At 45.5% G+C, this 13,710-nt stretch overlaps 1 protein-coding gene across 1 annotated transcript in view; it reads right to left on the minus strand.

The window, feature by feature from the left end:
* LDLRAD3 (low density lipoprotein receptor class A domain containing 3) overlaps positions 1-13,444 on the minus strand; it is a 256,866-nt gene extending 243,422 nt beyond the window's left edge. The window contains exon 1 of the mRNA XM_022583626.3: positions 13,315-13,444. Coding sequence (XP_022439334.1) covers positions 13,315-13,360 — 46 coding nt within the window. The 5' untranslated portion in view covers positions 13,361-13,444. The remainder of the gene's footprint in view (positions 1-13,314) is intronic.
* Positions 13,445-13,710: the final 266 nt, after the last annotated feature.

Genomic DNA, 13,710 nt, shown 5'->3' on the forward strand with positions numbered 1-13,710 from the left:
AAATTGCTAGCTTTCGGTGACGGAAGGCAATCAGGGCTAGGTTTGATGGAATTTAGAAAAATGAAGAAATGCTATGTTGTGCCCCAAGTACCAAGGGGAAACTTATAACACACACATACTGCAAATCTGAATCATTCTGTTTCTTAAGAATTTTCTTTCCATGTAAGAATTATTCTTCGGGAACAGTGCCATCCAACAGAACTTTCTGCGATGACGGAAATTTTCCACATCTGAGCTGCCGAATAAGGTAGCCACTAGCCACGTGGGGCTAATGAGCATTTGGAATGTGGCCGGTGTGACAGAAGATTTTGATTTTTTATTTTATTTAATCTTAACTAATTTAACTTTAAGTAGCCACATGTGGCAAGTGGATGTCATATTGGAGAGCATCCTTCTTACTGTCTGCATTGTATTCTAGCATATTGATGTGATACCTCACCCTTTCTAGGAAGCATTAGCTTCCAGCCTTTCACCATTAAAAGCAATGCTGGCACACAATCCTCAGAGCTGAATCTTTGTGCACATCCCATCAGGATAAAGTCCTAGAAGTGGAATTGTGGAGTCAATGGGTAATTACGCTTCTAGGCTTTTCCTACATAGCAAGACCACCCATTACAGTAACATAGACGTGAGCAGAATTTTATCTATCACTAGCTGTTTTCACACACATGATCCTCAAAGGATCCTCAACGACTACCAGGTAAAATCAAACAGGGCAGGGAACAGCAGCCCGTATGTATAGACAAGGAAGCAAGCTGTGAAAGAGCATGCCGCTGACTTGGTTGGTTCAGAGGATTTTTACAGCCGACATCAAAGAATACACCCAGCCATTCTGGGATGTTAGACCATTTGTTCTCCCACATCAGCTTAAGGAGGGAAAATGCCAATGCTACATTCACAAGTGAAAAGAGCAGGATATTGAAATTATATTCTCCAGATGATCAAAACGACATAAAAATCAAAGAAAATAAACCAACGTGTTAACAGTCTTTAGATCATAGAACTGTAAGTTATGTTTTTCTAAATTTTTGTCCAAATTTTTACAATAAACTGGAATAATTATTTAAATAACATTTAGTTATACGTTAGTAAACGTTAAACAACATTTAGTTATATTAGTGAGCAATAATAAAAGCTAAGAGCCTCAATGCATTATCTGACTCACAATATTTCTACATGGGAGGGACCATTATTATCCCTATTTACAGATGAAGACACAGTGGGTTGCAGAAGGTTGAAGAAACCTGGCCCAAGCTGAGGCAGTGAGCTGGGATTTGAACCTAGGCTGGCTCCCTGGAAAGCCTGTATTCTTAGCTACGACAGAAGTGCATCTCAAACTTGCACGAGAGCCGGAGTCACCCGAGGATCTTGTTTAAATGCAGGTTCTGATTCAGGTGATGCTTGATGCTGTTGGCCTGGAGACCACATTTTGAGTAGCAAAGCTCTCCACCATAATCCCATGACAAGATTACCTTCTGAAAGGAGCAAATACACTATACTCAACCAGGAAAATGTTTTCTAATAATTTAAATAATGTCAATGCTTACTAAGATATAAAAGCAAAAACAGATTTGTCTTCTCAATCACTTTTGCAGTCTCCTTTTCTATCCATAAGGCAGGGCTTAAACTGCTCTTGTAAATTCCCACCCACAGACGCTGGTGTCAGAATAAGCCCAACTCGAAGCTTTATCAACCTTCTCGTCTCATTAGCAGGGAGGATTTTATCCCCAAAGCTTCCGTTAGCAAACAATTCCACAAACCCATGGAGCAGGTATGTGGAGGAAAGGCCCCAGGGTTGTCCTGAGGAAGCAGCCGGTCTCACCCGCCACCCCTGACGGCAGATTCTCGTTGCCGAGTCACCAGCACATTTTAGATTTGGTGTTCCCTATTCCCACGGACCTTTTCTTTGAAACATTAAAATTAGGTACTCTCTAAATGTTTTAACCTTCCAAAATTTGGCAAGCACTTGCTAATCTTATCTCAAAGAACCTTCAACACCCTTTAATTATGTTCCTAATTCTTCATGTCTTTTTACATGGCATTATCAGATACTTGTTTAATGAAACTTTTGCCATTTGCAGTAACCCTGTTTATCTCCTTTAATGCTTAATGCTATGCAATTACTCATCTGATACCACGAAAGTAGCCCTTGCATAAAGGATTTTATTTCCCTAACTTTTCACTCTATATCTTTTGGATTTTACTATGTCTCTTACAATGAATAGATGGGTAATTTTTTTTCCGCAACAGTTAGTGACATTTTGTTGTACACTTAGTCTTATAATTGATGTATTTCTATTACCCTCCACTTCCCTCTAAGATTATATTGATTGATGCACTTCCTTCCTTGAATCATTTGTGTGGTTTCAGTAGCAAACTTTTATTTCCTTTTAAATTAGACCGGAAGATAACCTGAATTTTCTTATTGTTTAATGTTTTCAACACTGTTATTTTATAAGAGAACTGCTTTCACTTTTTCCTCACAGTAACTTCTCACGTTCCTTAAGTAAACTGTGTAAACTCCCCTCAAATGGAATTAAGATGCACAGCAGTTTTCATTCACCTGTCAGAAACCCCTGTTTATACGCCACATGCTAGACTCCCAATTGTCTAATTTATCACCTGACTTTACAATTGCTATAATCCATTTCCCTCTCAAAGGCCTCTCTCTTTTTGTCATGTTTTTTTTTAAGCCACAGGTGTCTCTGGTAAAGATCTCTGCAGGTATTTGAAGCCAAATGAGACTGTTCTAAAATCTAGAGAAGAAACAATGTGTCACCAAAGGGCAACATCTAAATTTCATTCTTCCCTCAACTGCTTCTCTTCTTCAAAGTCACAGTCTTTAGTGATCACCTCCGTGCCTTCCAGGTAACTTACAGGAAACCCTATTGTGTGACAGACACTAAGCCAAGCCCTGACTCAGGTGCTGGACTGTAAAACAAATAAGATGGACATCAAAGAACACGACAGACCCCATCCCGCCTCATGGAACTTGAATCATACGAGAATGGGAGAGTTCTTTCTTCAGTTCAAGATTATTGCTGAGTTACATTTTATGGGTACTTTCAAAAGGTCCTGAGATTGCCCCCTCAGTGCCGGACTGTGTTCCTTTCCCTGAACATATAGTCCAATTTCATTATCATCTACTTGGGCAACATAACTGAACTTTGGGCATGCTAAATCTTCCCCTACTGCATCACTGCTGTCCTTCACAGGTTCCACAGATGTTTATCGTTTCTCTATAACATTTACAAGGTTAATGCAATCTTTAATTAATACAGAATATTCCTGATGCGAGTCATTCTTTCCAACTTTATCTCTTTTACAGTAATTAGCAACCATTCTTTCCAGTCCCGCTAAGCCAGGCCCCAGCCAGCTGGGCTCCCTCCTATCATACCTTTTAATCAAACTTTTATAAAGTCTGCTTCTGAAACTTCCATTCGGTTCTGTTCTGGTTTCTTTTAGCATCAACAGTTTTTTACAGCTTTGGATGTTTTTCTGATGAAACACCCTATGCTGCTAATCACTCTTTCATCGTCCCCAGACTCCCCCACCTTATTTTTATAATAAAAAAACAAGTTAAATTTAGCACTTTCCAAACCAATCGAGAGGCTTTTTTTTCAACTGACTATGGAGCTACAAGTGTGATGAGGGCTCACTTCTCAGCCATGTCCAGTTAGTTTAATGACTCTCGGAGAACACTGCCCTGATTCAAGGCAAAAGCTGAAGGAAAATGCTCCACTAAGGCCATCAAAGACAGCGTACTTGTGATATCCCTAGAGCTAACCTCACTGGACCTTATAATAACGAGAAGGGATTTTTAATGCAATAAAGTTACACACCATTTATGTTTTCGTTTCTCTCTGCCAACAGGCACACGAGTGTCCCACATGGAACGCCAGCATCTTAGGTCCGCACGTCTTCTAAATCAAGTTATTCATACAGGCCATGTCCCTCCAGCGCCCAGTTCCTGAAGGCCTGCTCCAGAGTCAGCTAACTGGCTGCCCTCCCTCTTTGCTGCGGCCTCCCTCCAGGCCAGAGACAACCCTGTCTTTAGACTGAACTACGTCGCCTGTCGAAAATCACAGTTGGACTTGAGCACCTGCAAATTCACCCAAATTACAGTCTCCTGGTATCACAATGACTCATTAAAAAGAGAAACAGTTTTCAGGAGAGAACTTGGGAGTAAGGGTTTGGAATTCTGAGGCTCATTCTGGCTTGCCTGTATTTATTAATGCTTTTCAGACCTGCAGCGTTACTTCCACACAAGACTGGACCTGCTGCCCACGAGAGCCCCTTGGTTTGAGGTAACAAGATGGGGCAAATTCTTGCCAGCTACGACTTCTTTCTGGTACAGTACATTAACATTTCACCTTCCACAATAAATAACATCAATGAGTAGTTCAGAAAAAGTTCTCTCACATGTGAACTAAACAAGCTTAAGCTCAGAGTGAGAAAATAAGAAAAAACTTAGATTTTTTCTTTTTTATATGAGGCATTATAATCAGCACTATATTTCTGCCTTAAAAATCTATTTCTAGACTTTATAAACAGCGGGCCCTTCTTTTTGGCACCCAGCACTATTTGAGGGCAGTGCTGACCAAAAAGAAATTGCTTTTGGTTGGTATTCCAACAAAATATTTCCATCAAAGGGGGGGAAAGATTCTCCATCATGAATATATTCAAAGGCAAGTCTCATGGTGCTGAAATAATTTGTTTATTGTTGTTATTGTTTCTTTTAATAAAGGAAGCCTCTACAAAGGCTAATTTAAATGCCTATAACAACAAGTCCTCCATAGCAGGGAAGAGCAAAATGTCAGTTTCAATCGGCCAAGGACAGGCCACTTGAATAAAATCAACTTGAGATATGCCCCGACCAATGGCTCTCCAACAGATCATTCTATCCAACATAATAAGCATGGACTCAATACTGACACCACTACCCAGTGATGGAATTCTCTAGCACAAGCTAGGGAGTACACCTCCTTCTTCCAACACACGTGAACTTGAGTGTCTACTCAGTGCCAAAGCAGTAGAGCCAGCGGTCAAGAGCACAGGTTTAAGTTGTGCAAACCTACATGACAATTCTGAAACCACCTCTTACTGGCTGCGGGCTTGGGAAACTTCCTTAGCCTTCTAGTTTCCCCATCTCTGAAATGGTAGAGCATACCACCTACCTAAATGAACTGCTGTGAAAATGAAATAAGATTCATCAGCATAGGAGGCATGAAAAAAATTATGGTATTGACATATACCAGATGTTTTTAAAGCTGTTTTTAAAAGAATGGGTAGTTATATAAGAACTAAGAGAAAGCTGGCCAAGAAGACACATACCTTTGGTATTGGAACATCTCCGAAATCAGGATGTGCCTAATTCATCTTTAATACTGTAACATCTCTGAAATCAAGACGTGCCCAACAGCCAACAGCATCTTATGAGAGCACAGGGTAAGCAGAAGCTGTGATCTATTGGTCGCTGGCAGTGCCTGGGTGAACTTGGTCACAGTGGCTGATATGAGTCATCACTTCCGTCCAGTTCTGTGCATTGTTGGTAATGCAGAGGTTGAATTTACCTGCTATTCAGAATGTCTTGTAAGAGATGACACTAAAATTTTGCATTGAAATGAAAAATTATTGTGCATACAAAAAGGCAAGGAAACCGCGTAAATTTGAAAATAGGGAAACAAATATCTGTCATTGGAGAAAGACTAAAATTCCATATTTTCTTGCAAAGCATAAGCCAAACACCTTAAAGGAAGGTGCTTGAAGATATCCAGAAACAGCTGAAACCATACCACATTTTGTTTCTGAGATAGAGGCAAAAGGATTGCCATTCACGAACTGAGAAAGTGAACTGCAAGTGAAGTTGAGTGAAAAGGCCAAATGCTTTGGAATAACTGGAAGGTTTACACAACAGGAGGCAGGTGTGACCAATTCAGATAACTCAAAGTAGAACTGACAAAATTCAGTCTTTAAGTAAAAAAAGCAAGTCAAAAAACTACAAATATAGACAAGTATGAGCTCATTAAACTCTATGGGCACAAAAGGACTAAACTGATATATACCAGACAGTTAATAGTAATTTTCAAAAGAGGAAAAAAAGGTAAACAGGATGAAGAGAGATTTTAATGTTTTATTTTAATGACTTCTGTTGTGCTTGAAATTTTTATAGTGAGCATATATTCAATGCATTATTTTTGTAATGTTTTTAATTCAGGAAGATTACAACAAAATGATACATGTACAGTCTTGGCACCCTGCCGGGTAGAGTAACCCTCCAGTGAGTGGTAGCCGTTATTACGCTCCTAGACCCCGCAAAAGAAATAAGAAATATGACATATACATTTAACATATGATCCTAGCCCTTAAGGAGTTTACAAGCTAGTAGGATTAGTGACTAAAAGAGGTAAGATATATATATAAAGACATGTATATATACATACACCAAGATATGTGTGTGTATATATATACATATACCAAGATAAGTATATTATACATATATACACATATTTATCATATACAGTATATGTAGTATGTACATATATGTGTCTGTAGGTAGTATGATAAGATAAAGAAGGTTGTTGCCTAAAGCCACAGAAGAAATGTCTCATTAGAATCTCATAAGCCTAGAGCTAAAAGAGCCTTAGAATACCAACAGATGTACCCCAACATTTTATCTGGATAGCTAAAGCTAAAGAAGCAAGCTAGGACATGTGTCATCACCTCTGAAACCTGATCAAGAATGACCCATCCGACCTGGAGGGCATTATACTCAGTGAAAGAAGTCAGACAGAGAAAGACAGATACCGTATGACATCACTTATATGTGGAATCTAAAAAATACAACAAATGAGTGAATATAGCATAAACGAAGCAGACTCACAGATGTAGAGAACAAACTACTGGTTACCAGTGGAGTGGCAATAAAGGAGTTGGGAGTGGGAGATACAAGCACTACTGGGTGTAAGACAGGCTCAAGGCTGTATTGTACAACACAGGGAATATTGCCAATATTTTGTAATAACTTTAAATGAAAAGTAACCTTTAAAAATTATATAAAAATAAAAAATTTTTTAAAAGAATGACCCATCCATTAAACATTCCCAATGACCAGATATCCACGTTTGCCAAGACCTTGTGACACACACACAGCTTTGTTCCCAAGAAGGCTGTGCATCCATCAGTATATCTCACATTTAGAAACACCTCCAAAACCCCACTTTTGGGAGAAGTGTCTCTGCCCTTCCCAGATCACGACAGAGGTAAACAACCCCATTTCCTTCACTGGATCATTTAATTCTTCAAGGGCCAAGAACAAGTTCTACACAGCTCTGCTCCCCTACAGCACAGAGCTGGTACCGCACTTGTGAACAGCCAAATAAAGGGTCAAGGAGAGTTTTCGAGTTACCCAGAGACAAAAGGGAGAAAAAGGGTCGCCTGCTCGGGAAGCTAGGGCTCTTCCCTGGAGAAGCCTTTTGGAAGAGGGCGTGATTGAGGCTCTCGTGTGCCTGAGGGAAGATAAAGAGCACTTCTCCCCTTCAAACCCAGCGCCCCTCTATTGGTACATCCTTTCTTCCCGAGAATTCACACACAAAAGAAGGCAGCGGCGGACAATGCACTTCGCTGGTCTGAAGAGAGGAGGAAGCAAAAAACACAAGGAAGACTGGCCACCGAACAAAGGAGAAGGACAAAGGAGGACAGCTGCGAGGCAAAGTGTCTTAAAGGAATGCAAGAGTTACAAAGTGACGCAGAGTGTAACTTTCCAAAGACTTCAGAGAAGAAAGCAGAAGATGAGAATTTCTCCAAAACCAACTGGCTGCGAGTACAGAGGATTCCCCTCCACACACTCCCGCCCACCTGCAGAAGGAACTCAAGTTATAAAAGCTTTTGATGGGAAGGGGGAGGGAATCACGGGGAGGGAATGGGAACTGAGCGGAACAATGACTGCTCTGTAGGGCAGAGGCAGGGGGACTTCCAGGGTAAGATTTCAACGCGCAACTCCCAAGGCAAACTTTCAGATAGCTTCTCCTCCAGTTCCCTGCGCTAGCGAGCCTCCCGAGCTTAACAGTTTACTCAGGGAACCGAGTGGCTTCTGGTGTCACGCCACCTGCCTTTTTTTTTTTTTTTGCGGTACGCGGGCCTCTCACTATTGTGGCCTCTCCGGTTGCGGAGCGCAGGCTCAGCGGCCATGGCTCACAGGCTCAGCCGCTCCGCGGCATGTAGGATCTTCCCGGACCGGGGCATGAACCCATGTCCCCTGAACCGGCAGGCAGACTCTCAACCACTGCGCCACCAGGGAAGCCCCCGCCCCCTGCCTTTTACCTGCTTTCTCAGCCTGTCACTCCCAAGGGAACCAATTCCACAATCTCCAAGGTTACCCGCTTTCACTATGGCACAAGAGGGAAACAGGAGGGAAAGGTCAGTGCTGAGGGTGTTTCTACATAAAAATGTATTTTCACACTGAACTTGTGGGGTTGCAGAAACAGAAAGCAGAAACCTGATGACTAAGACACCCTTGGGAGGAGGATGCCATCCTGAACCACTGCATCTAAAACACACTCGCAGAATGAGCAGTCAGAATGCTCAAGATGTATGGCGAGGGGGCACGCACACCAGACTAGGGGTTCTCAACTGGGGTACTCAAGTGGGGGTGATTTTTGCCCCCAGGGGGCATTTGGTAACAGCTGGAGACGTTGTTGGTTGTAACGACTGGGGGAGGCTGCTACTGGCATCAAGGACCAGGGATGCTGCTAAATACCCTACAATGCACAAGACAGCCTCCATAACAAAGAACTCTCAGGCCCCAATGTCAACAGCACCGAGGCGGAGACACTTCCCTAGACTAACCCCATCCCTGCAGCCATCTCCAGAAACCCTAACAATCCCACCTGAAATAAACATTTGCCATGCCTCTGACTGGGCAGTTACCGTGTCACAAAAGTCCACGTGTCCTGTAAGCAAGAGTAAACATCAAGCAGATGTGACACGCAAGTGCTGCATCCTCAGAGGTTCTCCCAGGAAACGTCTTTAAGGGCGCTCCTCAGGACCCAATAAAGTAGATTCTTTCACAACAATTACAATGAAAGACACACACACACACACACACACAGGAGCTGTCATCTTAAAAATCTCCCCAATTGTCAGGTAGAGGCACAGGCAAAAATAGCTGTACAGTTAGGATGGCCCATGCGATTCCAAAATATTCCAAAGAGAGAAAGAAAGAGGGGAAGAGAACAAACAGGACAACTCCACAGCCAAAAAGAGATTTGCCCCCAGGGCTATCTCATAGCTAAAAACAGTTCAATCACTCTGAGTCATCCACAGTTTACAGCATCTTTTACTTGTTAATTGTAAAATATGATAAACGTATAAGAGAGGGGAAATGTAAATATTGAGCTTAATGAATGAAAACAAACCCATGTAACTACAACTCAGGTCAAGAAATAGAACCGTGTCCATTGGTAACTCCCTGCCAGGCGTGCCTCTCCCAGGCACAGAGTAAAAATACGGGTGCTATTTTGAAAGTTCCATTTTTACTCAAGGACTGGGATTTATTTCATTTTATTTTTATTTATTTATTTATTTTTGGTTGTGTTGGGTCTTCGTTGCTGTGCACGGGCTTTCTCTGGTTGCGGCAAGTGGAGGCTACTCTTCATTGTGGTACGTGGGCTTCTCACTGTGATGGCTTCTCTTGTGGCGGAGCACAGGCTCTAGGCGCGTGGGCTTCAGTAGTTGTGGCACACGGGCTCAGTAGTTGTGGCTTGTGGGCTCTAGAGCGCAGGCTCAGTAGTTGTGGCGCACGGGCTTAGTCGCTCCGCGGCATGTGGGATCTTCCCGGACCAGGGCTCGAACCCATGTCCCCTGCATTGGCAGGCAGATGCTCAACCACTGCGCCACCAGGGAAGTTGCTGGGATTTATTTTTATGTATTTACCACAAATACCAACTGCTGTGACTGCAAAGTGGACAGATTTGGGAAGGGGGGCTGTTTATGGAAACAAGCTCATGGATTGTTAATTCACGAAAGCACATGGGGGAAAGGCATGGAAGGATGCCTAGAAACAGGGGGGAAAGACCAGACTGTGGCCCAAGAGAAACTTGAGTTAGAATCTGGCACCCTGGGCACAGATGACCTCTCAGGAGCCACAAAATGACTTCCCATCACATGATATTATTGGAAAAATTCAACGGGATCATGTGTTTCAATGGCGAGCAAAACACCTCATACACAGGAGACAGTGCACAAATACTGGGTTCCCTTTCCTCTCCTTGCCCATGAAAAGATGCAAGGTTGAAAAGGCCATGACTTTCATAGATTATGTGATTAGAAACCATCCTAATCCCCAAATTCTCTAAACTGTTTCACAAAAGTGATGATACAAGTCCACTTTCAAGTTACCCAGGTGACTTTGACAACGAGGCATCTAAACCAGTCTTGGAGGCCCAGAATGTACTGTCCTCCCTCCCCTACTGGCTCATATCCCTGTCTCTCCCTCACTTATCACAAGGTGAAAGGCTTAAGTGGGCTGTCAGGAAAAAACACCTCACACCCCAGTAGGGAGCCTTCATCCATCTCTTTGAAGACGAAAAGCAACAAGGTGTGTTTATTTGTACTTGGTGCACACGGCCTCATCGACCGGCCTGGGCTGCACGAAGCTACTCAGTTCGTTAAAAATAATAATAAAACCCACCCGCTCACACCACTAAGCAGATCTCTCCAGGAGAAAAGGTCAACACCCACACTCCTGGGTACACATAGGGGAAATCAAGCCTTTTCAAAGATAATGTCAGGCAGTCCCTAAAAGGTCAGCCAGGAAGGAGGTGAGCTGTCTGACCCCCTCAGGGCCCGGCCACCATTAGACATGCCTCACCATCCACGCACTTAAATCCACCAAGCCCACCACGGGAAGGAAAGCTGGGTATCAGATGGGCTGAGCCTTTCTCACAGGCTACAGTAAAAAATAATAGCGGTCAAAATCGATGCTTCACTTCCCTAACACAAACAATAAAAACAAAGGAAGAAAAATACATACACAAACATATGAAGGCGTCTGAGAAGGTTCCTGAAAAACAAAGGCCTCCAGATTGCTCTAGAAATGCCTTTCAGACCTACAAAGACCCGGAATTCAGACTAGGGCTCCACTCTGACCCCAGGTTTCTTTACAGACTATCAAAAGAAGACAGAAGTCAAAAGCACCAGCTTTTATAATCTCTCTTGTTCTATCAACTTCCCCGAAGAGGATCGAGCTGTAGGATATGGGATAGAAGGGTAGGGTCCCTGGCCTACTATGAACCCCAAACTGAACCACCATGCAGGCTTCAGGAAAGCTGACCAGCCCTGTTTCTGGTAACACGTCAGGTCAAAGTAGAATCCCTGCTAGAAGGATGATGCTTAATATAACAGGAAATGCATACACCCCAACCTGCCTAGAAGTTTCTAAACCAACAACTAACTGTAAAGGTGAGACAAAACCACACAAGCTCAATGACCACAGGTAACAGAAAACTACCAACTGGGACAGCTAGGCATTCTGTGACCACACCCCCTCCATTTTTCCCTCCCCATTATGACTATTTTATTTATTTCAGCCCTATTTTATACGTACACACACATATTAAGTAACCCGTGCTGACCAGAGAAAGACAAAATTAACTTTACAGTTATTTTTACAGAGTTGGAGACTCAACCAAAGCAACCCAGTACTAACTGGGAGATGCAATAAATAACACTTTCTACTGAGCCTCAAGCAGCTCTCTGAGGACAAACACAAGTCCCGGCTTCCAGACTGTCCTGCTTGGGTGTTATCAGGGGACACACCAGGGCAATGCAAATTGAGAGCCTGAATCTAGGCAGGTCTTTGTGTCTGAGATGTCCTGGAAATCTGCCTGTTCTAACAGCCTGCAAATAATCATTCACCCCTACCCGTGAGTGCCAGTGCCCTCTTGGAACTCTCTCCCTGTGGTGGCCCAACAGTTCAGGAGGAACAAGGCACTGTGACCCAGACCTGGTTAAAAATCCACAGCAGCCACCAGCATTCCACCCTCACTGGAAGCCACAGCAAACCCACAGACATCTAAACGGGAGTCTCCAGGAGTGGGGATGATGTCATAGGTCTGAGAGTGGGGGAAGGCTACCCAGTGGATTCTGAGGATGGCCAGGACCAGGGACTTCAAGGAAGGAGGAGATTTCTCTTTCCAAGTGCACACCTGGCAGGGAGGGGAAAGTTCAGAATTAAGTGAGTCTCCACTTCCCCAACAAACACACCACCAAAGACACCTCCACAGCAAGTAGCTAGAAGCATCTGGGAGAATCAGGCATTAATTAGACACGAGGATGGCACCGACGTCAGGCAAGCCAGCTTCTGCTGAAGAAAGTTCACTGGGCCCTGTCACCTACTTTTCTGGGCATCAGCTGCCCAGAAACAAACATCAAGGGGCCAAGGGCGTGGCGACCCTAGGAGGGGCAGCTGACAGCTGTGGCCGGCGGGCAGGGGCAGGGGAAGGGCTCCAGGCTGGAATTCGGAGCGCGCCCACATCAGCAGAAAAGTTCCCTGGAATAGCATGCTGCTCCTGGGGACCTCAGGATGCACACGCTACGGCGATGCCAGGTTCAAAGGGCCGGCAGATGAAGCCCGGATTCTCTCCCAGGGCATCTCGCCATTGTAGGTCGAGTGGGGGTAATCAGATGATTTAAATAAATGTCCTGCTCCCAGTATCAATGGGAAAGATTAATAATTCCCAGGTCCGGCCCTGCTTCATCTCTTTGCCCAAACCAAACACAGTCCCAGGGAGGAACGGAAGGAAACGGCGATTACCGGTCGCCCTGCGGTCCAGGTAGGAAACTGAGGCACGGGGGTGCACACAAGAGAAACCAAAGGGGACCTGGAGAGGCTAGCACAGCACGGAGCATCCCGCGTCTGGGATGATGGGATCAGGGAAGCGTTCTCTCCCCTCCCCTCCCTTCCTCCTTTCCTCTACACAACACACACACACACACACACACAGACACACGCACGAACTCTCCAGCTACGCCCAATCAGGGCAGCTGCCGGGCTCCCCAGAGCCGGACTGCACACAAAGCCCCGCCCGTGCACACACAACACAGCACAAGCCGGCGCGCACGCCCACACAATAGGACGGCGCGCACCCCGCCGCGGCCCCTCGCCGGGGTCCCGGCCAGCCCGGCGCCGAGGTCCGCCCTCCGTGCACACCCGCGCCGGGAGACGCAGCCCGGGCAAGAGGAGGGGGCACGATCGCAGCCCGGCCGCCGCGTCCCGCGCCCCGAAGAAAGTTCGCCGGACGCCCCCCGACTCACCCGCGGCGCTGCTCAGCAGCAGGCACAGCGGCCCCAGCAGCCACATGGCGCGGCCGCTGCTCCCGCTGCCCGGCGCCGTCGCTGCCCCCGCGGCCTCGGCGCTGACCCCGCCCCTCGCCGCGCCGGCCCCGCCCCCCGCTGTCCCTCCTCCCGCCCGCCCCGCCCTCCTCGGCCAGGCCGGCCCCGGCCCAGCTCCGCGAAGTTTTGCGAGCGTCCCGGCTGCGCGCCGAGCCCGCGTCCTGCCTAGAGTGTCCAGGCTCGGAGAGGCCGCGGAGGAGGCCGCGGAGGGTCCGACCCTGGCGGCCTCTCGCCGCCAACCCCGTCTGGCTGCGAAGATCTAGTAATAGCCCGGGCTCTGTTCTTGCCTTCTCTTTCTCTTTTTCCTCCGCCTTTTGC

This window comes from Delphinapterus leucas, chromosome 7 (genome assembly GCF_059928025.1).
Source record: "Delphinapterus leucas isolate spDelLeu-1000000601 "Yukka" chromosome 7, BTC_Dleu_Yukka2, whole genome shotgun sequence".
NCBI classification, from domain to species: Eukaryota; Metazoa; Chordata; class Mammalia; order Artiodactyla; family Monodontidae; genus Delphinapterus; species Delphinapterus leucas.